General features: G+C 47.0%; 2 protein-coding genes across 2 annotated transcripts in view; both read right to left on the bottom strand.

Moving 5' to 3' along the window:
- The window catches only part of LOC120664907 (bisdemethoxycurcumin synthase-like), a 39,682-nt gene extending 35,772 nt beyond the window's left edge, over nucleotides 1–3,910 (bottom strand). Inside the window, exon 1 of the mRNA XM_039944311.1 lies at nucleotides 3,659–3,910. Coding sequence (XP_039800245.1) covers nucleotides 3,659–3,848 — 190 coding nt within the window. The 5' untranslated portion in view covers nucleotides 3,849–3,910. The remainder of the gene's footprint in view (nucleotides 1–3,658) is intronic.
- A 13,481-nt stretch (nucleotides 3,911–17,391) lies between these two features.
- LOC120664897 (bisdemethoxycurcumin synthase-like) lies at nucleotides 17,392–18,923 on the bottom strand. Its single transcript, XM_039944285.1, has 2 exons — nucleotides 18,645–18,923; nucleotides 17,392–18,483 (listed from the first exon to the last, which is right to left on the bottom strand). The coding sequence occupies exons 1-2, from the start codon at nucleotides 18,832–18,834 to the stop codon at nucleotides 17,492–17,494; spliced, it is 1,182 nt and encodes a 393-aa protein (XP_039800219.1). The 5' UTR covers nucleotides 18,835–18,923; the 3' UTR covers nucleotides 17,392–17,491.
- Nucleotides 18,924–26,115: the final 7,192 nt, after the last annotated feature.

The raw sequence follows: 26,115 nt of genomic DNA, 5'->3' as shown, positions 1-26,115 counted from the left end.
TAAGGCATCTCGTTCTTCCATACGTTGCAATTCTTGACGTGCTTCTACTGTATCTTTTGTCTTTCCGTACACTCCCAAGAATGCTATCAGGTTGACGCAAAAATTCTTCGTGAGGTGCATCACATCAATTGCATGACGAACATCTAAGACTTCCCAATATGGTAGCTCCCAAAATATAGATTTCTTCTTCCACATGGGCGCCATTCCGTTTTTGTTCGAAACAGGTTGGCTACCAGATCCCTTTCCAAAAATAACTTCTAGATCTTTTACCATGTTGAAGATGTCTTTACCACTACGGTGCATCAGTTTTGTTCGGTGGTCCGCTTGGCCTTTAAAATGCTTGCCCTTCTTTCGTACCGCATGCCTGATGGGAAGAAACCGACGATGACCCATGTATACAACTTTCTTACAGTGAGTCAACCATATATTATCGGTATCATCTAAACAGTGTGTGCATGCTTTGTATCCCTTGTTCGAATGTCCTGGCAAGTTACTAAGAGCAGGCCAGTCATTGATCGTTACGAACAGCAATGCTCGTAGGTTGAAGTTTTCCTGTTTGTATTCATCCCACATCCGTACACCTTCATCGCCCCAGAGCAATAAGAGTTCTTCGACCAATGGTCTTAGGTACACATCAATGTCATTTCCGGGCTGCTTTGGACCCTGGATAAGCATTGGCATCATGATGAACTTTCGTTTCATGCAGAGCCATGGTGGAAGATTGTACAGACAAAGAGTCACAGGCCAAGTGCTATGACCACTGCTCATCTCACCAAAAGGATTCATGCCATCCGTACTCAAACCGAACCTTATGTTTCTCGCATCCAAATCAAATTCAGGGTACGTTCTATCTATTTTTCTCCACTGCGACCCATCAGCGGGGTGTCTCAACATCGAGTCTTTCTTGCGTTCCTCTTTGTGCCATTGCATCAACTTAGCATTATCTTTATTTCTAAACAGACGCTTCAAATGTGGTATTATAGGCGAATACCACATGACCTTCGCAGGAACTCTCTTCCGAGGAGGCTCCCCCTCGACATCTCCAGGATCATCTTTTCTAATCTTGTAACGCAATGCACTGCATACGGGACATGCATCCAAATTCTCGTACTCGCCTCGGTAGAGGATGCAGTCGTTGGGGCATGCATGTATCTTTTGCACTTCCAGTCCTAAAGGGCAAACAAGTTTTTTCGCTTCATACGTTGTGGCAGGCAATTCGTTGTCCTTAGGAAGCATTTTTTAACAAGTTTGAGTAATTCACTAAATCCCTTGTCGGATACACCATTTGTCGCCTTCCATTGCAGCAACTCCAAGGTGGTGTTAAGTTTCTTCAATCCATTTTGACAATCTGGGTACAACAACTTATGGTGGTCCTCTAACAACTTCTGGAACTTCAACCTCTCCGTTTCACTCTCACAGTCTGCCTGCACATTGTGCAATGCCTGCCCCAGATCGTCGCTGGGATCATTTTCTGCTACATCTACTTCGGGCTCTTCCATGGGAATATCGTCCTCGAATGCACCGATTCCAACATTCCCGGGAAAGTGGTCGTCAAAATCTTCTTCTTCATTGTCTTCCATGGTAACCCCCTGTTCTCCGTGCTTCGTCCAACAAACATACTTCTCCATGAAATCATTTGCGAAAATGTGGCTGTGTAGGATTCTTGAAGATGAGTAATCCTTGTTATTGTTGCAATGAACACACGGGCAGCACATAAAACTATTCTACTTGTTTGCCTCAACCACAGACAAAAAATAATGCAGGCCATCAATGAATTCTTTCGAACGTCGGTCAGCATTGTACATCCATTGCCGGTCCATCTGCATTTTAAATAAATCGATTTGAATTCTTTACACATATCGAATAAATAAAATATATCAACCCTAAATTAAACTAAATGTAACATAACATGAATAATTAAAAGATATGCAATATCGGTCATACATCTTGATTAATTAAAAGGAGTACTTAATCCATTACAGAACTTAACAAAGGAGTATTATACATGAAACTTAAAAATTCGGTCAACAACACATAGGTTTTCAACCGTACTTGCGTTGGAACGCAGAATGCTCTAACGGATTTCTTGCTGGTGCAGAAGAAGATGGCGGAGCTGAAACCTCCGAGTTTGGTGGTGACGAACCGTAACGCCGCAATAAATCCTCAAGATCAAACGGAGGTTCCTCGCCCCTTGCCATGCATTCTCTATATTCTTTTTCCAAATAACGGAGCGCTGCCCTATGAAAATCACTAGGTTTTTTGGACCAACGACCAACTCGAGTTGTGCCCTTCTCTTCAGAAGGACAACGATCACCCCCACCGGCACCACTCCCTCCAGCTGCTGAAGCCATATTTTACTAAAAAATACCTTTATTTTCCACAAAATTATAAATTCTTACCATTACAATGCAAAAATTATTTACTATTACAATTACAATGATCAGATTAATAACTCTTGCAAATAACAATGAAATCATATAAAAAGATGAAATGTATCATTAATCCTCAAGAAATCTCTAATTAATTGAAAGAAATCTCTATAACTTCTAATTACTTTGACACCCTTCAGTTCCAGGAGTACACTCTTTTCAATATCCAGAAACCCTCTAGAAGAAAAATAAACCTTTATTTCTGAAAATATATATGTCAGTAACCTCAACCCTGCGGTGATGACACTGCCTTTCGGGGGGACACGGTGCGGTACAAGGATGTCACCAATCGGCCAGTCGCAGCACCAACATTTACGATTAATAGACACAACACTTGGCACAGGCAGCATGCTCGTTGATATGCTCTCAGTACAACAACGGGCATGCTGACTGCGTCAAATGCTGTCTTCTTATCAATCGGAAGTGCTGGTGATGCGACCAACCGATTTGCGACGTCCTTATAGCGTATCGTGTATCCCCGAAAGGTAGTGCCATCACCGTTGGATGGAGATTAACGATGTATACTTGTTTCGAAATAAAGATTTTTTTAGCTTCTAGATGGTTTCAATGTGAGCCTGATTAAATACATCACTAGAGTGTCAAAATAATCCATTCATAATACAAAAAATTCTAATATACTCATTTCATTAATTCATTCATGAATAAAAAAATCAACTATCCACAATATGGTCATATATATACAAGTACATCACATGAAGTGTCTACACTCATTCTAAAAATTTCTACTATCCACATACTCATCTAACTCTAAAAGAAAATCACACCTACATATGCAATCTAGCTAGCTAAATGTCCAAGAAATGAGCTAGCTACACATTTTCTCTATTTCAAAAGCATGAAATGAGCTATACAAGCCAAGGAAGAAGAGAAAAACAAGCCCCAAACCTTTAGCGCCGATGGATGGACGGGGAATCAAAGATCTTCACAAATGTGGTGAAGAAATGAGCAAGAACTCCTCTATCCCGAGCCAAAAACAGCGAGAAAACAAGTGAGCTGAATGGCTCGGGCGGGGGAGAGGGAAGGGGATAAGGGGCCCAAGGCTTTGTGTCCCGGTTGGAGGCACCAACCGGGACAAAATGGGGGACTTTTGTCCCGGTTGGTGGTTCCAACCGGGACAAAAGGCTACGCGGGCCTTTTTTGGAAGAAAGACCTGTAATTTGGAAGAAAGAAAAACAGAGTAATAGCAACAACCAGACATGCTTACTTACATAGTTTCTTGAATGTTTCTTTGAGGTCGGTGAGGTGCTCCTTGTTTGTGACACGGAAATAGTAGTCGGGAAACTCCTCCTGAAGCACGCAGTGTGCTGGATTTGCGGTGCCAATACCGAGCATGGCTGCTGGGCCATCAGCACGCTGCGCACGCCGGATCTCACGGAGTGTGGCTAGTGTGGTTGCCATCGTCTCTAACTCTAACTTTGGGAGTATAGTAGTAGCTATAGGCAACGGCCGGTCTCAAGGAAGATGACTGATGATGAGCGTAGGTGGGATGGGGCGTGGATTATATATAGTGTCCGGAGTATCTTTCTGTTGTGTGCGGTCAGATGCATTTCCCACATCTATTAATCATATATTATTTAAGGTGTGTAACCTGACCCGTGCATTAATTGAGGAGGTTAACCTTACTAACCTATTATATAGTAGTTACACGCAAACAGCTGTTCCTTTCGTTGACTGTACGTCTCTGTTTGTCATTTTAATTTGTTCCATGCATAGTCCTGCACATGCATCATGTGGATGCACTATACGTACGGGTATGTCCAAAACAGGTTTCCTTGAAGTTTCTCCTTGAGTATTATTGGGCAACCAATCATTGTACTCCACTTCAACAACCCTGAGTATCATTATTAGAGAAGGGAAAGGGTAGGAAAAGAGGTAGGTGATGACATGTGGGGGCCACATGTAAGTGAGGAGGGTAAAAATTGGTGGGTGGGTCCCGCATGCCAGCAGCAAAAATCACTTCACATACCACTTTGACTTAATCTAGTGGGTAATTTGTCTAGTTTTGTAAAGTTAGAGGGTGTTGCTATCTAGTTTTTTAGTTCACGGGGCTTTTTCAAACTCGACCACAAGTTTAGGGGTCAAACAGACTTTAGTAATGTTAATTAAGTCTTTATATGTTAGTTGCACGCAAACAGCTGGTCATCCTTTCGTTGACTCTCTGTTGGTCATTTCATTCCATATGCATAGTCACGCACATGCATCCCGTGTATGAACCGGGTTTCCTGGTATATATAGTAACAATTTCTATCATAATACATAGTTATTACTATGCAAGAAATTTTTTTTTAACATAAAGTGAGGCAAACGCATGGACAGATTTGGCGAGCTGGGGTGCATTATTATAGACATGCGCAGAACCTTCTCTTCTAATCAAATTTATGTTTCCAGCTTCAGTTCACGTGCTTTCAGATCAATAAAACATGATGCTCATGGGTAACGCGAAGCTTCCAGACACGTATAGTCCTAACTGCACCACATGCTGCTGCCCGTCATGCGTTCGAGCAGGTCAGCTCTCATCAGGGCACGTGCAAGTTGCTTTTGATTGACCACGACGGCTCAACGTACACATGGTCAATCGATCGGTTCTAGGGAATCAAAGTAAATCCGTGTCCTAATTTAATCCGTGTCCTAATTCAAGTCTTGTCCTTCTTTTTTTTGCGGTCTTGTCCTTCGTTAGGTGCCGAACTTTGTCGCGTACAGGAGCTTGTCAAATTAAAGTGTTGTTACACTTGGCGGAGCTCGAATAAAAATTTAGGTGGAGCTCCATTACTCAGTCACCTCGCCGAAAAGCAGAAAGACCGGGTCCTAGAGGTGCGACTCTGGCAGTAGGTGAGGCAGCTGTCCGAGCCTGCCGCACGGGGAGCTCCGCCGGGAGAAGTGCATATGCATCTGGCCAATTGAATTTATTTGTCCCGTCCACGTACTACACATGCAACAACTAACTATTCGATGAGAAAGCATCGGTCGTCCTGTCTTCCCTAGTCTTCGTCCATGTTTTGGCTAATTAATCAATATGTACTAATAATTTTTAGTCAACTAAAACGGTCAAGTCTACCTCTTGCAACGAGCAGGTGTAAATGATGATCCAACTACTTCTATGTCCTTTAAGGTGTGGAACTCGTGATGTAAATATTAACACAGTATGATCGATGCGACATTGTTGTGAAATTCTTGTCCCCAAAAGATGATGCACTGTGAACTATTGCTTTGAATAAAAGCATAGGTAAACTCGTTAACAAAATAAGAGTTGTAATTAAAGAAGTGAATTCATTTTCCTTTGGTAGTTTTTCTTGCAAAACTTTGGAAACCTCCCCTGTTAGGTGGGGCCATCAGACTAGTCCCAATGGGTGGTTTCATTTTGTTGTTTCCAAGAGTGCCACATCACCAAAATACAAATGAAACTATGGATGAAACTCACCCCCACAAATGCATTATTTCATGTTTGCTATTTCATAGGCTCTCATCCTATTTAATTCTAAGACTCATCAAGTGTTGGTAATTGTGCAAACATGGTTTTATCTAGATGAAACTCATTTCATCTCTCTCCTCATTAAATGAGTGCCACATCATCTAAAATGGTGAAATGGCACCTTATTTAATGTGCATGAAACTCTCATGGAACCTCCACTTAGACTGGCCTCATAAGAGGAAAGGGGTGGCTATCATGTGGATGCACTGTACTTACGGGTATGTCCAGTCTGTGGACATGGCTTCCTGTGTTAGAAATTAGCCCTCCGTGGTGATGACCCACCTACTAATCTCCACGCAACCGAATGACGATTGAATTTATCGAGACGAACTTGCAAGATCATAGATGACACCGGAGGCACGATCTTTGTTGATGAGGTTCGGCCAAAGCCTACATCCCCGGGGCATGACTACGGGCGCTCCTCCCCAATATCGCAACGCCAGCCGCTTTAGGGTTCCGACAGCATCGTGCCGCCTCCCTCCTGCGAGCCTGTCGCTATGTCACCATGGTTACAACAGCAGCCCTCCTCTCATATTTATGAGGAGGTTCGGGTTACAGAGTTTGACACGAACTCTATCCTATACTGCCAAATACAACTCAATCCTACATAACCGGACTCGTACAAATATTCGACACATATTCAACATCCTGGTATAGTAACAATTTCTATCATAATACATAGTTATTACTATGCAAGAAAAAATATTTTTTTAACATAAAGTGAGGCAAACGCATGGACAGATTTGGCGAGCTGGGGTGCATTATTATAGACATGCGCAGAACCTTCTCTTCTTATCAAATTTATGTTTCCAGCTTCAGTTCACGTGCTTTCAGATCAATAAAACATGATGCTCATGGGTAACGCGCAGCTTCCAGACACGTCCTAACAGCACCACATGCTGCTGCACGTCATGCGTTCGAGCAGGTCAGCTCTCATCAGGGCACGTGCAAGTTGCTTTTGATTGACCACGACGGCTCAACGTACACATGGTCGATCTAGCTATAAATACCCAAGAAGGCCACAAGCAGCTACCCCCCACAAGCCTGCAACATAGCAAGCACAACAAAGAGTCGTGGCGGCGAGGCGACGCTAGTGGAGTCTGGAGGGAGAGGACCACGGCTTCTACCTCTGCAGCCCGCTGCGCGCCACCAGCAGGAGGCTCATGGAGAGCATCGTGCGCTTCGTCAACCAGCCAGAGCCAGAGCTGGATGACGGCTTGCATTGGGACGCATCATGCGAGGGTAATAAGAAGATTGACAGGGCGACATCGGCGACCACGATGGCTCCAAAGCCTATGATACTAGGCGTGCCTCGCCGTCCGTTTATGGACGTATTTGACTATGGGATGGAGATGAAGCGTCATTCTAGTGGCTCGAGCTCGACGACCTGCAAGGCGTATGCAACGTTAAAAATTGGAGGTCGTGGCAAACCTGCTTCGCCTAAGAAAAACTACGGGGTCTTTTCAGGCGCCGTGTGGCCTAATAAGGCCTACAAGGGGCCAGCAGCAGCATTCCCCGCAACTCATCTTGTTATCAAGAACGTGTGGTGATAATTAAGCGTTGTCTTCACCAAATGTGGGTCTAGTTGTCATTTAGTATCTCATTAATATATCATTTACATGTTATCAAGATAATGTACATGTACAATTGTATATTATATTCAATAAATTAAGGTGAAGGATATTGTACTTGTACCCTCACAAAAAAAGATATTATTGTACTTGTAAGGGTGCATTTGGTTGGGCTGCGGCTTTTGTAAAAGCTGCTGTGGGCAGTGACTTTTGGAAAAAGTTGCTGTGAGATGTTGTCTGGAAGTCTTTTTGGTTGAGCAGCTGTGGCTTTGGGTAAAGCTTCTTTCACTTTCAAGCGGACCCCACATGTCATAGAGACAGATTACATCTTCATCTCTCTCACCTCATCTTCTTCTTCCCCTCTCTCTCTCTCACCAATCTCTTCCCCTCTCACCGTGGCTGGCAGGAGCAGGCCGCTGAGGTTGGCCGTGCCCATGCCGGCTGTGGCTACGCACGGCGAAGCTCACCCTCAGGGTGGAACCCGCGCTGGCGGCGGCCGGGTGCGGCGGAGCTCGCGCCGACGGCAGTTGCGCGCGTGGCCGAGCTTGCCTAGGGGCGCAGCCCACGCCGGCAGCTGCTGCACGTGTGGCCGAGCTCGCCTAGGGCGGAATGCCCGCGACGGGTGCGCGCGGCGGAGCTTGCCTTTGCCTGCTCCGGCGGCGGCTTGAGCGTGGCAGAGCTCGCCAGGCGGAGGGATGGGGCGGTGGCGAGGAAGCGGAGGGGCGAGCTCGAGGCGGTGGTGTGGAGGCGGCGGGGCGAGCTGGCGTCGGCGGTGGGGAAGCTCAAGGCGGCGAGGAGGAGGCTGAGCGAGCTCGCGGCGGCGGAGGGATGGGATGGTGGTGAGGAAACGGAGGGGCGAGCTCGAGGCGGCGGCGTGGAGTTGGCGGGGGGAGCTCGCGACGGCGAGGAGGCGGCGGGGCGAGCTCGCAGCGGCGACCGGGCTCAGGGTCGCGAGAGGAAGGATGAGAAAAATTGAATGTGAACCGGTATTCTCATAACCAGCGGCATGTGGGTAATTTTTTGATCCAAAAGACAGTGAAAGCAGGGGTGAGGTGCTTTTAATTTGTACTGCAGTGATAGCGGCTTTTGGGCAAAAGCACATCTGGCTTTTGGCTTTTGGAGTCAAAAGCCACAGCCAAAAGCCCAACCAAAGGCTCCCTAAATAATACTCCAAAATGACTACCATTGTCAGAAAACGGTGCATTCGTCCCTGCAAATGTCTCGATTTAGTACCGAAGAAGCGGTATCGAGCGGGGCGCCGGTACTAACCAGGGGCTCCCGCCCGGTACTAGATAGTCTGTATTTTTCTAGCAGTGTCTATGGGAGTTTTGCAATCATGCCAGTGGAGGATGGTTCGCTTGGGCTAGCCAACATTATTATTAGGTGCTTCCAGCTTCAATTCACGTGCTTTCAGATCAATAAAACATGATGCTCATGGGTAACGCGCAGCTTCCAGACACGTATAGTCCTAACTAGGGTTGAAAACGGTCGGAATCGGTCGGGATAACCCCGTTACCGTTTTCACTTTTATATTTTAATACGAAAGTGATATCGAAAACGAACAAGTCGAACAGGAATACGAATATGGACTCACGGTATATTGAAAACGAACCAATTCGAATGGATAAGTGTCGAAAGCGAATGGTCTACGGAAAGGTAAATCGGAAACACCGACCCGTACGATCGTGCCCAGTCATCCAACGAACTCAACATGAGTACCTAAAAATACATAGACAAATGATGGTACATAGTCACAACCACAACTCACAACCGGAGGAGGGGCTGGCAACGACCGAGGATGACCAGACACCGGAGTCGAGGCCTCGGAGGACAGAGCCAGAGAGGCGGTTGGCGATGGCAAGTGGAGGGAGAGACGGAGAGATGCGGCGGGCAAGGGAGGGAGGTGGGGACATCAAGGCCTAAGGAGTTGGGTTGGAAACTAGCTGGGCTTGAGCTGAAAAAAATGGTATATCCCGAATTAGTGAAAATGAGATATCCCGATCAAATACGGGAATACGGAAACGATTGGGATACAGGACAAACCGTTTCCGTCTTGTTTTCGAATTTGACATCCCATATTTCGTATTGATTCCGAATTTGTCCGAAAATATGATAACGAGCCGGTAAAATATAGAAATCGGGACGGAACGGAACCGGATTTATCCCGACCATTTTCAACCCTAGTCCTAACTGCACCACATGCTGCTGCACGTCATGCGTTCGAGCAGGTCAGCTCTCATCAGGGAACGTGCAAGTTGCTTTTGATTGACCACGACGGCTCAACTGCACCACATGCTGCTGCACGTCATGCGTTCGATCGGTTCTAACGAATCAAATTAAATCCGTCTCCTAATTTATTAATCAACACATGGCACCTAGTATATACTAATTCAAGTCTTGTCCTTTAGGTGCCGAACTTTGTCAAATTAAACCTTGGACGGAGAAGTTGCATATGCATCTGGCCGATTTTATTTGTCCCGTCCACGTACTACACATGCCACAACTAATTAGCTAGTCAATTAAATCGGTCAAGCCTACCTCTTGCAACGAGCAGGTGTAAATGATGATCCAACTGGTACTTCTATATCCATTAAGGTGTGGAACTCGTGATGTAAATATTAACAGTATAATCGATAGGGCTTTTTCTGAAATTCTTGTCCCCAAAAGAGATGATGCACGCACTGTGAACAAGTATTGCTTTCAATAAAAGGCATAGGGAAACTCGTTAAAAAAAATAAGAGGCTGTAATTAAAGAAGTGAATTCATTTTCCTTTGGGTGTCTTTCTTGCAAAGCTTTGGAAACCTCCCCTGTTCGGGGGGGCCATCATAAGAGGAAAGGGGTGGCTATCTTTGGGTAGAGTTTGTATCTAAAAACACTTCAACTTCTCAAAATTGAAACAACAGCTGCACTTCTTCTTGTTGATGCATTAGGGTTCATCCATCCAAATGAAAATGCATTAAGTAATAAAGCAGAGCCGAAGATCCAATAATAAATTGTCAACAAGATGAAATAAACTTATAAAGCACTATATTCTATACTTTTCTGATTTAATACCATGGAAAGATTATACTACTTTTCTTGCAGAAAACAATCACATAGCACAAACTTTTCTGATATAATTTAAGTTTGTTGGATGAATTAGTCAATGCATGCAACTCATTAGTCTATTGTTACTTTACGTTATATACACGACAGGAGTAGGTCGAGGCCAACACTGCAAGAGGCATGAGCAGATTTGTTTTCTCCCCTCAAATAAATTAAAGTGTGTCAGCATTTCAAAATGGATCAAATTGTAATATGATGGTCCAAACGGACTGAAACGAACTAATGATCTAGCTATAAATACCCAAGAAGGCCACAAGCAACTACCCCCCACAAGCCTACAACACAGCACAACAAAGAGTCGTGGCGGCAAGGCGACGCTAGTGCAGTCGGAGAGAGAGGACCACGGCTTCCACCTCTACAGCCTGCTGCGCGCCACCAGCAGGAGGCTCATGGAGAGCATCGTGCGCTTCGTCAACCAGCCGCCGACGCCCGAGCCGGAGCCAGAGCCAGAGCTGGACGACGGCTTGCATTGGGACGCATCATGCGAGGCTAATAAGAAGATTGACAGGGCGACATCGGCGACCACGACGGCTCCAAAGCCTATGATACTAGGCGTGCCTCGCCGTCCGTTTATGGACGTATTTGGCTATGGGATGGAGATGAAGCATCATTCTAGTGGCTCGAGCTCGACGACCTGCAAGGCATATGCAACGTTAAACATTGGAGGACGTGGCAAACCTGCTTCGCCTAAGAAAAACTACGGGGTCTTTTCAGGCGTCGTGTGGCCTAATAAGGCCTACAAGGGACCAGCAACAGCATTCCCCGCAACTCATCTTGTTATCAAGAACGTGTGGTGATAATTAAGGGCTGTCTTCACCAAATGTGGGTCTAGTTGTCGTTAAGTATCTCATTAATATATTATTTACATGTTATCAAGATAATGTACATGTACTATTGTATATTATATTCGATAAATTAAGGTGAAGGATATTGTACTTGTATCCTCGCAAAAAAGATATTATTGTACTTGTAAATATAATGCTCCAAAGTGACTACCATTGCCATAAAATGGTACATTCGTCCCTGGAAATGGCTCGATTTAGTACCGAAGAAGTAGTACCGAGCGGGGCGCCGGTACTAACCGGGGGTTCCCGCCCAATACTAGAAAGTGTGCATTTTTTTAGCAATGTCTATGGGAGTTTTGCAATCATGCCAATGGAGGATGGTTGGCTAGGGCTAGCCAACATTATTATTAGGTAGGTGCAAGATTGGAACGATGCGGGGTCATTGACCTTGGCAACTTGATCCTGGAATCTCGTTGTCACCACGCACGTGTAGTTTGCACCTTAATCCTGGAATCTTCCTGCGAGGAATGGTGCTGGAGTCTTCACAGTTGAACTCAAATCAGGAAGGGTGGGGAAGATAAGTAAGCCAGAGTACTATGACATCGTCTTCCCCTTGCAATCTCCAGAGCAGAGCATGACAGCCAGGGACGCTTGGCCGGCAGCCAAGCCAGGCCGAAGCAGTTGCGCCAGCGGCTAGAAGCTGGTAGCAAGTGTCGTTGATCCCACATGTCCCCCTGTACATGGTCCGGTTGGAACCCAACTCAACCCGTAAACCATCCCATCCCAAGCCGCGTTGAAAGTCCAGCCCGTGATGGATTCTATCCGGTTCTGAGCCGTACAACCCATCTCAGGTCATCCTCGTCTTCTTTGTCTTTGCATCCTCCAGATGACCTCCACGCGAGGGTTTGCGAGATCCGCAGTTCAGCGACGACCTGACAGCCTAGGAGCTGCCCGAGGCCGGCATGGAAGTGGCCGGCTATCTCGGCTGGGCACCTCCACCTCCCATCGGCCACCGCGGTGGCTATGAGGTGAAGCCACAGGCGATTGGGCGAAGTGGGAGAAGCCAGTCTTTTGCATGCCGCCTTCATAGATGCGGAACAACCTGGCCAAGATTCATGTGCTCCAATTCAAGATTCGAAGTTCGATTTTGTGGCTGTGCTGCGCCGGCTTCATCTCTCTCACACCCTCCAACTTCTGTTTCCAACGCTTATGCAAGGTTCCGGTGGCGGCGCCATCTCTCGTAGCGCCGTTTCTAGGTTGCATCGCTATTAAGCCGTGGAAACCACGAAAATCGTGGAAACCAAACCGCTGCACAGCGCCTCCTGTGGGTTGGGTCGGGTTTTGCCCATAAACCATGTAAACCGGACCATGAACAGTGGGGCCTGCTGGGGTCCGCGCGGCCATGGGACGGCGTGGAGGTTATGGCACGGTGGTGGCTAGGGCATGGTCAGCCCGCGTGCCGGCATAACCGTCGGTGACGGCGCAGCCGTTCCGACGGGTCTAACGCTGTAGCAATCAAATAAAGTTGAGGGAAAACATCTTTAGCTCACCAAGAAGTCTCATATGTGCTTGGTTTGGTCGGAGATGGTGCAAGAAGATCTGGCTACAAGCGCCGGCATGGTGGAGGCAGCGCACTGCAGCGGTGTCGTCGCCGTTCCCGGCGATTCACAACACCACCGCCAGACCTTTTTAGTAGCGCGTTCAACAGGTTAAGGAAACAAGAAAACGAGTGAATCAAAGCAAAGGGAGGTCGGGGTGAGAGGGCGGACGACGGTTGAGGTGACCAGGATTCAATGGGGGCCTAGAGCCTAAACGTGGGCGGGTAAGAGAACATCCGGTGAGAAAACAATTGGTTTTCGGTAGAAACATCTCCCAATAACTGGTAATTTCTATGGGTTTACCCTCCCTCCCACCTCCCTCAACCCCAACAGGCGGGTCCAACTTGAGGGGTACGGTGGGCCCGATTTGGATGAGAAATTTTTCAATTGTTTTCGATCTTATTTATAGTATAGTTATATTATATTCAAGATAGATGTGCCTAGGAGTTACTAGTTAAATTTTTAAGTAACCTTAAGTTGTTGGTGTGATATTTTGAAGTCCCCTTTTTGGCAAATCTGAAACTCACATCACAAAACACAACCTTGTGAACCTTTGGAAATTTCATTGAGAAATCATTACCTAATTTTCTTTGTGGCCTTTTTAGTTTGTTTACATTCCTTTAAGTATTATTACACTGTAGACAGTTATTAGGTACTCTACTGCATCATCCTAAAAGATTGTATATATAGAGCTTGAAACAACTTTAACTTGTGTGCTTGGTACTTTTTGGTTTTCAGATTGCTAGCAGAAAATGGTTATATCTAGCTGAGACAGATTAATCACTACTGATCCTAAAGTATGGTAGAACCTGGCCAGTTCAAAAATCCATCAAGCTGAGTTTGCTGACGTTAGTATCTTGAACTTTCAGGGCTGATGCATTGAAATGTTCGTCTTGGGTAGTTTAATTTATTTCAAGTATATATAAACCACACCAACCACCATGCATAAGCTCAGTTGTAGGCCTTGAGGCATCTAGTTGGCTGATCATGACTGTAACAGCCCTATCTTGATTAGCTAATTAAACATGGCATCATGTGCATCATTAAAATTTAAACATAATTAGATCACCCCTTAAGGAGAGAGTTAAACCTTAGGTTAATACACTGTTTTTGGCAGTGGCGGACAGTCTGCCACTATACGGCGGACGGTCCGCGGTTCTGCCATGTGGCCGACCATGGTCAACCTCGAACGCATCGACTTCCCTGCCACGTCACTCACCCGCGGACAGTCCGCGCCACACTCGCGGACGGTCCACTAGTGCATCTCCGCTGCGTGTCGTGCGCGTAGAGTCTGGGCGCCACGTCTCACCCGACCCCACGCGTCAGCCACGTCCCCTCTTCCACCAGAGCACCCCGTGATCTCTCTCCCTCATCCCATTCACTCCCCTCACCTTCTCTCTCAAGCTCCAAGCCATGGAGGAGCTTCCCTATCTTCCCCACCTTTGAAGCCCCTCCAACTCGCCGGAGCACCACCGGAGGATGCCGGATAACGACGCCGACTAGCTCCACCACCACGACTTCATCTTCTTCCTTGGGGAGGAGCTTCCCCAACGAGTTCTTCTTCCACTTCATCTTCTCCTTCAAGCCTCAAGCAAGGAGGACGACCCCGAGCTACTCCAAGCCTTCCCCGACGACTTGAAGCCCATGCCGGTATCCTACTCGACGCCGGTGAGTGTTTCCCATCTCCGATCCATTCCCCATTGTCCTAGGATTGAAGCCAAGAAACTCACCTAGAGCCCAATCACCATTGATGACCTAGAGCTTCGAAACCCTAATGCATGTGCGATTCAGTTACCAAAGTGTACTCCCTAGACTCCCAGGCACCTCTAGAACAAACCCCACCCCAAACCGTGGCCGGAATCGCCGGCGGCGAACTCGCCGGTGAGCCTCTACTGTGTAGCGGACAGTCAGTCCGACATGGCCGGACGGTCTGCCAGCTCCTGACCAAATCAACAGAGCCTCTGCATGATTCTTAGCCTTTCACAAATTGAGAGGCGTACGGTCCGCTTAATCCAACCGGACAGTCCGCGATTTAGTCAGAGAGCATGTTTTCCACCCAGCACGGTCCGCGACTGATGGTGGACGGTCCGCCACTTGGTCCACCGTTCAGACCGAACAGTCCGCTCATTCCACACGGACGGTCGGCGATTTAGTCAGAGAGCATGTTTTCACCCAACACGGTCCGCACCTGACCGGCGGACGGTCCGCCAAATGGTCCGCCGTTTATAGCCGGACGGTCCGCTTCTCCCAAGCAGGATGGTCCGCATTTAGTTGTTCTTTACCCTTACACTTAGCTATGATTTTCCACATATGTACTTTATGTCTAGCCCCTTTTATCATAGTTTTGCAATGTTAAATCATACCTTCTCATACCATTTGCATACCATGTCAATCATTCATGGCATATTATTTATTATGCATCATTGCACTCATGTAGAGACCGTGACGCCGGAGTAAGAGGAGCTTGAACCGGAGATCGTTGGAGACTCTACTCCCATCGAGACTCAAGGCAAGCCCCTAAGCATTTCTTACACCCTATTTTGGATCAATGAAGTATATGTGTCTTGTTTGCGCATGAGTTATTATATATATATTATTGATTGCGTAGAACCTATTTGATGCATTATCAACCTTGATTAGAATATCATCTTTAGATGAGTATACTTGAATAGATGTCACGAACTATATGCTTAGTCATGCTTAGCTACTGTACAAGACGAGAGGTGGCAAGGTCACCACCACTCGCGAGCTATAGGATGTTTGATTAATTTACATGATTAGTCAAGAATGGATAAAAGTTGAGCAAATATGAAGGATGATTCGGACTTGGGCAAGTATGTTAGGGCCATGTTGGGATAGAGCTCACATGGTTAGTCTTGCTTGAGTTGATTAAGGACCGATGCGTAATCGCTTTGATACTTGAGCACCTTTCCGTACAAATCACATACTATATAATGGTACGGTAAGCCAACTAACATAAGTCACACCTTGCCTTGATCGGATTCGGTGCGAGTTGTGATGGAGTGCGATCGGCGTTTCCGGTGCACTTGTCCTTCTCGACCATTCGCTCATAGTCGGTTGTGTTTGTGCGAAAGGTTGAGGCATGAATCAACACTTATCCTTGGCTGTGGGTATGGTCGTTGGTCTTGTTCTCGTGTGGGAAAAGTTGTACACCCCTGCAGGGTTTTCAATCTATTGCAATAGCCGCGCTCTCGGACATTGGGCACACTCTTGTACTTTGACTTCAACGTAGAATTACCGAGGAAGTTCATGGAAGATTGAGCATATGATTTATGAACACTTTATTTATGTAATTGTTTGATGCATGCTCTAGAGATCATAGATGTTGTCTTTTGCTTATTACAACTTGATCAAAGTTAGATGCTTTTATGCAAAAGTTAAATACCGTACCCTATCCTTGCTACTAACCAAATGCATTCTCCTTGAGGTCGGGATATTATATACCCATATTGGGTAAGCCCCACGAGTACCTTTTGTACTCACGGTGCTGCTGTTAATTTGATGCAGGTGAGGCGCAGCCGGAGGCCGTGTTCGGCTACTTCTACCCCGTGGACAGAGGTGCGGGTGAGGAGTAGATGGCCGGTGGCTATGTGAAGGGCACTATCGGCATATAGTGTTACCTTCTTATTTTGCTTTATGTATGGAGTGCCAGTAGTAGAACTTTCCGCTGCAGAAACTCTGAAGACTTGTTATATTAAACTTTGAACCGCTTTGTAATATGATATCGTGTGTTGGACGTGGCTATGTAATGGTGTTACTGTTGTGCTCGTGGAGTGTGTTTAAATCCTGGGCGGTGCTCATGACACATTCCAAGGACTACCGGGGTTGGTTCCCTCTAATCAAGTTGATCAAAGGACGATGACTCGATTAGGCGGGATCAACTTGGGCTGGTTCCTCACAATGACTGGCGGTGAAGACTACGAAATTTAGAGTTAATCATGGTCGGTATTTCTGTGATCATGACCTTCACCGACCTCTGCAAGGATGTGGTCTTTGAAGTGATCGTGACACTCATCCCCTTGGTACAAAAGCAGCAGTAGAACCTATAACAAGTAGTTATCATTCATATCAAATAATTATAATAGCAGGATCCAATTATTTCAATAATTATATACTCGCCATCCATTTCAAATTATATATTGGTCACATTCCGTTTGGTTCCAATCTTTATCACGTGTAGGAGACAGCGTTTGCATTGTTGTAGCAGCCTTACTATCCCTGTTTAAAAATAACATTTGTGGTATTATGAATCACAAAATCCAAGTCAATTATGTACTGGCCCCACAAACTAGTTATCAGCTGTATCGGACTCAATTTAAGCCGACAGTGCCAGCATCCATGCTGCAACGAATAGACAATCCATATCTGCACATGTCTAGTGTGAGTAGTTCTAAACTTTCAATCAATCACTCGCGAGTAAAGCTTTCACTTTATTTATTTCAGAATTAAAAAATGCAAATTATTCGTACAACTTCCAACTTTCAACAGCTATTATTTTGTAGCGTGCAGCACCATGGTCTCGACAGTGAATCCCGGTCCAAAGCCCACCAGCATCCCCCACTCTGCAGCCTTATCGCCTTCCTCGTCCATTCGCCGGCGCAGCTCCTCGAGTACGAATATCACCGTCGCGGAGAGCATGTTTCCGTAGTCACTCACCACAGTTCGGCTCGGTGCTAGCTTCCTGGGCTCCAATCCAAGAGCCGACTCGACACGGTCCAGAATTCCGCGGCTGCCCGGATGGACTGCCCAGAAGAGGTCGTTCCACTTCCCCTCGACGCCATTAACGGCCAGCGCACCAGACGCATCAAGTAGGCAGCGCTCGATATTCTGCGCGACGAACTTCGGCAGGTTGAAGGCGATGTCGATGTCGATACCGCCTTCCCCGAGTCGCACGTTGAGCTGCTTCTCCGACCCCGGCACCAGGGCCTGCGACGCGGACACCATCTCAAAGAGCGGGCGCTCGTCGGGGTGCGTGGCGTCGGCACCAACGACGACTGCACCCGCGCCGTCGCCGAACAGCGCCTGCGGGATGAGGGTGCCAAAGCTGTCCCCTTCGTGGGGGGCCCGAAAGGTGGTGATGGTGAGCTCGACGCAGACCACGAGCACACGTGCGCCGCGGTTGTTCTCGGCGAGGTCCTTGGCCAGGCGAAGGGCGGTGCAGCCGGCCGCGCAGCCGTTGAGCTGGAGCACGGTCCGGCAGACATCGGGGCGGAGGCCGAGGAGTGTGGCCAGCCCGAGGTCCGCGCCTGGTGAGCGGGCTTCGGAGTTGGTGCTGACGATGAGGTGGGTGATGTCGGTGGCCGGGCGGCCCCATCTCGTGATGGCCTTGGCGGCGGCCGACGCGGCGAGCTCTGGAGCAGCCTTGGCGACGATGTCGAGCCGCGCGTCCAAGGCCGAGGACGTCCCGTCAAGCAAGCCCGGGTGGGCATTGAGCACTGCCTCCGTGTGGTGAAAGAAACGTTTCTCCAGCCCCGTGATCCGACCTAATAATTAGTTCAATTATTTGATGAATGATCGTGTTAATGTATCACGTACTTGATCTTTTCGAGAGTTCTAAAGAATCAAACTTTGCGAAAAAAAGACCTGTAATTTGGAAGAAAGAAAACCAGAGTAATAACAAGTACATATTGACATGCTTACTTACATAGTTTCTTGAATGTTTCTTTGAGGTCGGTGAGGTGCTCCTTGTTTGTGACACGAAAATAGTAGTCGGGAAACTCCTCCTGAAGCACGCAGTTTGTTGGATTTGCGGTGCCAATAGCGAGCATGGCTGCTGGGCCATCAGCACGCTGCGCACGCCGGATCTCACGTAGTGTGGCTAGTGTGGTTGCCATCGTCTCTAACTCTAACTTTGGGAGTATAGTAGTAGCTATAGGCAACGGCCGGTATCAAGGAAGATGACTGATGATGAGCATAGGTGGGACGGGGCGTGGATTATATATAGTGTCCGGATATCTTGCTGTTGTGTGCGGTCAGATGCATTTCCCACATCTATTAATCATATATTATTTAGGGTGTGTAACCTAACCCGTGCATTAATTGAGGAGGTTAACCTTACTAACCTATTATATAGTAGTTACACGCAAACAGCTGGTCATCCTTTCGTTGACTCTCTGTTGGTCATTTCATTCCATATGCATAGTCACGCACATGCATCCCGTGTATGAACCGGGTATATATAGTAACAATTTCTATCATAATACATAGTTATTCCTATGCAAGAAAAAAAATATTTTTTCAACATCAAGTGAGGCAGACGCATGGACAAGCGCAGAACCTTCTCTTCTTATCAAATTTAAGTTTCAGCTTCACGTGCTTCAGATCCATAAAATATGATGCTCATGGGTAACGCGCAGCTTCCAGACACGTATAGTCCTAACTGCACCACATGCTGCTGCACGCTATGCGTTCGAGCAGGTCAGCTCTCATCAGGGCACGTGCAAGTTGCTTTTGATTGACCACGACGGCTCAACGTACACATGGTCAATCGATCGGTTCTAGGGAATCAAAGTAAATCCGTGTCCTAATTTAATCAACACATGCATGGCGCCTATATACTAATTCAAGTCTTGTCCTTTTTTGGGTCAGTTGGATCCATGCCACTCCAATTTCTTGAAATTGGATCTCATGTTGAAAATCATGTCATTGAGTGACATGATTTTCAACATGACACCCAATTTCACAGAGTTGTGGTGGCATGAATCGAATTTTCCCTCTTTTTTTTGCGGGTCTTGTCCTTCGTTAGGTGCCGAACTTTGTCGCGTACAGGAGCTTGTCAAATTAAAGTGTTGTTACATCTGGCGGAGCTCGAATAAAAATTTAGGTGGAGCTCCATTACTCGTCACCTCGCCGAAAAGCAGAAAGATAGGGTTCTAGAGGTGCGACTCCGGCAGTATAGAGGTGCGACTCCTGCAGTAGGTGAGGCAGCTGTCCGAGCCTGCCGCACGGGGAGCTCCGCCGGGAGAAGTGCATATGCATCTGGCCAATTGAATTTATTTGTCCCGTCCACGTACTACACATGCAACAACTAACTATTCGATGAGAAAGCATCGGTCGTCCTGTCTTCCCTAGTCTTCGTCCATGTTTTGGCTAATTAATCAATATGTACTAATAATTTTTAGTCAACTAAAACGGTCAAGTCTACCTCTTGCAACGAGCAGGTGTAAATGATGATCCAACTACTTCTATGTCCTTTAAGGTGTGGAACTCGTGATGTAAATATTAACACAGTATGATCGATGCGACATTGTTGTGAAATTCTTGTCCCCAAAAGATGATGCACTGTGAACTATTGCTTTGAATAAAAGCATAGGTAAACTCGTTAACAAAATAAGAGTTGTAATTAAAGAAGTGAATTCATTTTCCTTTGGTTGTTTTTCTTGCAAAACTTTGGAAACCTCCCCTGTTAGGTGGGGCCATCAGACTAGTCCCAATGGGTGGTTTCATTTTGTTGTTTCCAAGAGTGCCACATCACCAAAATACAAATGAAACTATGGATGAAACTCACCCCCACAAATGTATTATTTCATGTTTGCTATTTCATAGGCTCTCATCCTATTTAATTCTAAGACTCATCAAGTGTTGGTAATTGTGCAAACATGGTTTTATCTAGATGAAACTCATTTCATCTCTCTCCTCATTAAATGAGTGCCACATCATCTAAAATGGTGAAATGACACCTTATTTAATGTGCATGAAACTCTCATGGAACCTCCACTTAGACTGGCCTCATAAGAGGAAAGGGGTGGCTATCATGTGGATGCACTGTACTTACGGGTATGTCCAGTCTATGGACATGGCTTCCTGTGTTAGAAATTAGCCCTCCGTGGTGATGACCGACCTACTAATCTCCACGCAACGGAATGACGATTGAATTTATCGAGACGAACTTGCAAGATCATAGACGACACCGGAGGCACGATCTTTGTTGATGAGGTTCGGCCAAAGCCTACATCCCCGGGGCATGACTACGGGCGCTCCTCCCCAATATCGCAACGCCAGCCGCTTTAGGGTTCCGACAGCATCGTGCCGCCTCCCTCCTGCGAGCTTGTCGCTATGTCACCATGGTTACAACAGCAGCCCTCCTCTCATATTTATGAGGAGGTTCGGGTTACAGAGTTTGACACGAACTCTATCCTATACTGCCAAATACAACTCAATCCTACATAACCGGACTCGTACAAATATTCGACACATATTCAACATCCTGGTATAGTAACAATTTCTATCATAATACATAGTTATTACTATGCAAGAAAAAATATTTTTTTAACATAAAGTGAGGCAAACGCATGGACAGATTTGGCGAGCTGGGGTGCATTATTATAGACATGCGCAGAACCTTCTCTTCTTATCAAATTTATGTTTCCAGCTTCAGTTCACGTGCTTTCAGATCAATAAAACATGATGCTCATGGGTAACGCGCAGCTTCCAGACACGTCCTAACTGCACCACATGCTGCTGCACGTCATGCGTTCGAGCAGGTCAGCTCTCATCAGGGCACGTGCAAGTTGCTTTTGATTGACCACGACGGCTCAACGTACACATGGTCGATCTAGCTATAAATACCCAAGAAGGCCACAAGCAGCTACCCCCCACAAGCCTGCAACATAGCAAGCACAACAAAGAGTCGTGGCGGCGAGGCGACGCTAGTGGAGTCTGGAGGGAGAGGACCACGGCTTCTACCTCTGCAGCCCGCTGCGCGCCACCAGCAGGAGGCTCATGGAGAGCATCGTGCGCTTCGTCAACCAGCCAGAGCCAGAGCTGGATGACGGCTTGCATTGGGACGCATCATGCGAGGGTAATAAGAAGATTGACAGGGCGACATCGGCGACCACGATGGCTCCAAAGCCTATGATACTAGGCGTGCCTCGCCGTCCGTTTATGGACGTATTTGACTATGGGATGGAGATGAAGCGTCATTCTAGTGGCTCGAGCTCGACGACCTGCAAGGCGTATGCAACGTTAAAAATTGGAGGTCGTGGCAAACCTGCTTCGCCTAAGAAAAACTACGGGGTCTTTTCAGGCGCCGTGTGGCCTAATAAGGCCTACAAGGGGCCAGCAGCAGCATTCCCCGCAACTCATCTTGTTATCAAGAACGTGTGGTGATAATTAAGCGTTGTCTTCACCAAATGTGGGTCTAGTTGTCATTTAGTATCTCATTAATATATCATTTACATGTTATCAAGATAATGTACATGTACAATTGTATATTATATTCAATAAATTAAGGTGAAGGATATTGTACTTGTACCCTCACAAAAAAAGATATTATTGTACTTGTAAGGGTGCATTTGGTTGGGCTGCGGCTTTTGTAAAAGCTGCTGTGGGCAGTGACTTTTGGAAAAAGTTGCTGTGAGATGTTGTCTGGAAGTCTTTTTGGTTGAGCAGCTGTGGCTTTGGGTAAAGCTTCTTTCACTTTCAAGCGGACCCCACATGTCATAGAGACAGATTACATCTTCATCTCTCTCACCTCATCTTCTTCTTCCCCTCTCTCTCTCTCACCAATCTCTTCCCCTCTCACCGTGGCTGGCAGGAGCAGGCCGCTGAGGTTGGCCGTGCCCATGCCGGCTGTGGCTACGCACGGCGAAGCTCACCCTCAGGGTGGAACCCGCGCTGGCGGCGGCCGGGTGCGGCGGAGCTCGCGCCGACGGCAGTTGCGCGCGTGGCCGAGCTTGCCTAGGGGCGCAGCCCACGCCGGCAGCTGCTGCACGTGTGGCCGAGCTCGCCTAGGGCGGAATGCCCGCGACGGGTGCGCGCGGCGGAGCTTGCCTTTGCCTGCTCCGGCGGCGGCTTGAGCGTGGCAGAGCTCGCCAGGCGGAGGGATGGGGCGGTGGCGAGGAAGCGGAGGGGCGAGCTCGAGGCGGTGGTGTGGAGGCGGCGGGGCGAGCTGGCGTCGGCGGTGGGGAAGCTCAAGGCGGCGAGGAGGAGGCTGAGCGAGCTCGCGGCGGCGGAGGGATGGGATGGTGGTGAGGAAACGGAGGGGCGAGCTCGAGGCGGCGGCGTGGAGTTGGCGGGGGGAGCTCGCGACGGCGAGGAGGCGGCGGGGCGAGCTCGCAGCGGCGACCGGGCTCAGGGTCGCGAGAGGAAGGATGAGAAAAATTGAATGTGAACCGGTATTCTCATAACCAGCGGCATGTGGGTAATTTTTTGATCCAAAAGACAGTGAAAGCAGGGGTGAGGTGCTTTTAATTTGTACTGCAGTGATAGCGGCTTTTGGGCAAAAGCACATCTGGCTTTTGGCTTTTGGAGTCAAAAGCCACAGCCAAAAGCCCAACCAAAGGCTCCCTAAATAATACTCCAAAATGACTACCATTGTCAGAAAACGGTGCATTCGTCCCTGCAAATGTCTCGATTTAGTACCGAAGAAGCGGTATCGAGCGGGGCGCCGGTACTAACCAGGGGCTCCCGCCCGGTACTAGATAGTCTGTATTTTTCTAGCAGTGTCTATGGGAGTTTTGCAATCATGCCAGTGGAGGATGGTTCGCTTGGGCTAGCCAACATTATTATTAGGTGCTTCCAGCTTCAATTCACGTGCTTTCAGATCAATAAAACATGATGCTCATGGGTAACGCGCAGCTTCCAGACACGTATAGTCCTAACTAGGGTTGAAAACGGTCGGAATCGGTCGGGATAACCCCGTTACCGTTTTCACTTTTATATTTTAATACGAAAGTGATATCGAAAACGAACAAGTCGAACAGGAATACGAATATGGACTCACGGTATATTGAAAACGAACCAATTCGAATGGATAAGTGTCGAAAGCGAATGGTCTACGGAAAGGTAAATCGGAAACACCGACCCGTACGATCGTGCCCAGTCATCCAACGAACTCAACATCAGTACATAAAAATACATAGACAAATGATGGTACATAGTCACAACCACAACTCACAACCGGAGGAGGGGCTGGCAACGACCGAGGATGACCAGACACCGGAGTCGAGGCCTCGGAGGACAGAGCCAGAGAGGCGGTTGGCAATGGCAAGTGGAGGGAGAGACGGAGAGAGATGCGGCGGGCAAGGGAGGGAGGTGGGGACATCAAGGCCTAAGGAGTTGGGTTGGAAACTAGCTGGGCTTGAGCTGAAAAAAATAGTATATCCCGAATTAGTGAAAATGAGATATCCCAATCAAATACGGGAATACGGAAACGATTGGGATACAGGACAAACCGTTTCCGTCTTGTTTTCGAATTTGACATCCCATATTTCGTATTGATTCCGAATTTGTCCGAAAATATGATAACGAGCCGGTAAAATATAGAAATCGGGACGGAACGGAACCGGATTTATCCCGACCATTTTCAACCCTAGTCCTAACTGCACCACATGCTGCTGCACGTCATGCGTTCGAGCAGGTCAGCTCTCATCAGGGAACGTGCAAGTTGCTTTTGATTGACCACGACGGCTCAACTGCACCACATGCTGCTGCACGTCATGCGTTCGATCGGTTCTAACGAATCAAATTAAATCCGTCTCCTAATTTATTAATCAACACATGGCACCTAGTATATACTAATTCAAGTCTTGTCTTTTAGGTGCCGAACTTTGTCACCTATAGGAGCTTGTCAAATTAAACCTTGGACGGAGAAGTTGCATATGCATCTGGCCGATTTTATTTGTCCCGTCCACGTACCACACATGCCACAACTAATTAGCTAGTCAATTAAATCGGTCAAGCCTACCTCTTGCAACGAGCAGGTGTAAATGATGATCCAACTGGTACTTCTATATCCATTAAGGTGTGGAATTCGTGATGTAAATATTAACAGTATGATCGATAGGGCTTTTTCTGAAATTCTTGTCCCCAAAAGAGATGATGCACGCACTGTGAACAAGTATTGCTTTCAATAAAAGGCATAGGGAAACTCGTTAAAAAAAATAAGAGGCTGTAATTAAAGAAGTGAATTCATTTTCCTTTGGGTGTCTTTCTTGCAAAGCTTTGGAAACCTCCCCTGTTCGGGGGGGCCATCATCAGAGGAAAGGGGTGGCTATCTTTGGGTAGAGTTTGTATCTAAAAACACTTCAACTTCTCAAAATTGAAACAACAGCTGCACTTCTTCTTGTTGATGCATTAGGGTTCATCCATCCAAATGAAAATGCATTAAGTAATAAAGCAGAGCCGATGATCCAATAATAAATTGTCAACAAGATGAAATAAACTTATAAAGCACTATATTCTATACTTTTCTGATTTAATACCATGGAAAGATTATACTACTTTTCTTGCAGAAAACAATCACATAGCACAAACTTTTCTGATATAATTTAAGGTTGTTGGACGAATTAGTCAATGCATGCAACTCATTAGTCTATTGTTACTTTACGTTATATACACGACAGGAGTAGGTCGAGGCCAACACTGCAAGAGGCATGAGCAGATTTGTTTTCTCCCCTCAAATAAATTAAAGTGTGTCAGCATTTCAAAATGGATCAAATTGTAATATGATGGTCCAAACGGACTGAAACGAACTAATGATCTAGCCATAAATACCCAAGAAGGCCACAAGCAACTACCCCCCACAAGCCTACAACACAGCACAACAAAGAGTCGTGGCGGCGAGGCGATGCTAGTGCAGTCGGAGAGAGAGGACCACGGCTTCCACCTCTACAGCCGGCTGCGCGCCACCAGCAGGAGGCTCATGGAGAGCATCGTGCGCTTCGTCAACCAGCCGCCGACGCCGGAGCCGGAGCTAGAGCCAGAGCTGGACGACGGCTTGCATTGGGACGCATCATGCGAGGGTAATAAGAAGATTGACAGGGTGACATCGGCGACCACGACGGCTCCAAAGCCTATGATACTAGGCATGCCTCGCCGTCCGTTTATGGACGTATTTGGTTATGGGATGGAGATGAAGCATCATTCTAGTGGATCGAGCTCGACGACCTGCAAGGCGTATGCAACGTTAAAAATTGGAGGACGTGGCAAACCTGCTTCGCCTAAGAAAAACTACGGGGTCTTTTCAGGCGCCGTGTGGCCTAATAAGGCCTACAAGGGGCCAGCAACAGCATTCCCCCGCAACTCATCTTGTTATCAAGAACGTGTGGTGATAATTAAGGGCTGTCTTCACCAAATGTGGGTCTAGTTGTCGTTTAGTATCTCATTAATATATT

Source organism: Panicum virgatum, chromosome 2K (assembly GCF_016808335.1).
Source record: "Panicum virgatum strain AP13 chromosome 2K, P.virgatum_v5, whole genome shotgun sequence".
Lineage (NCBI taxonomy): Eukaryota > Viridiplantae > Streptophyta > Magnoliopsida > Poales > Poaceae > Panicum > Panicum virgatum.
This window is presented reverse-complemented; position numbering and strand designations above follow the sequence as displayed.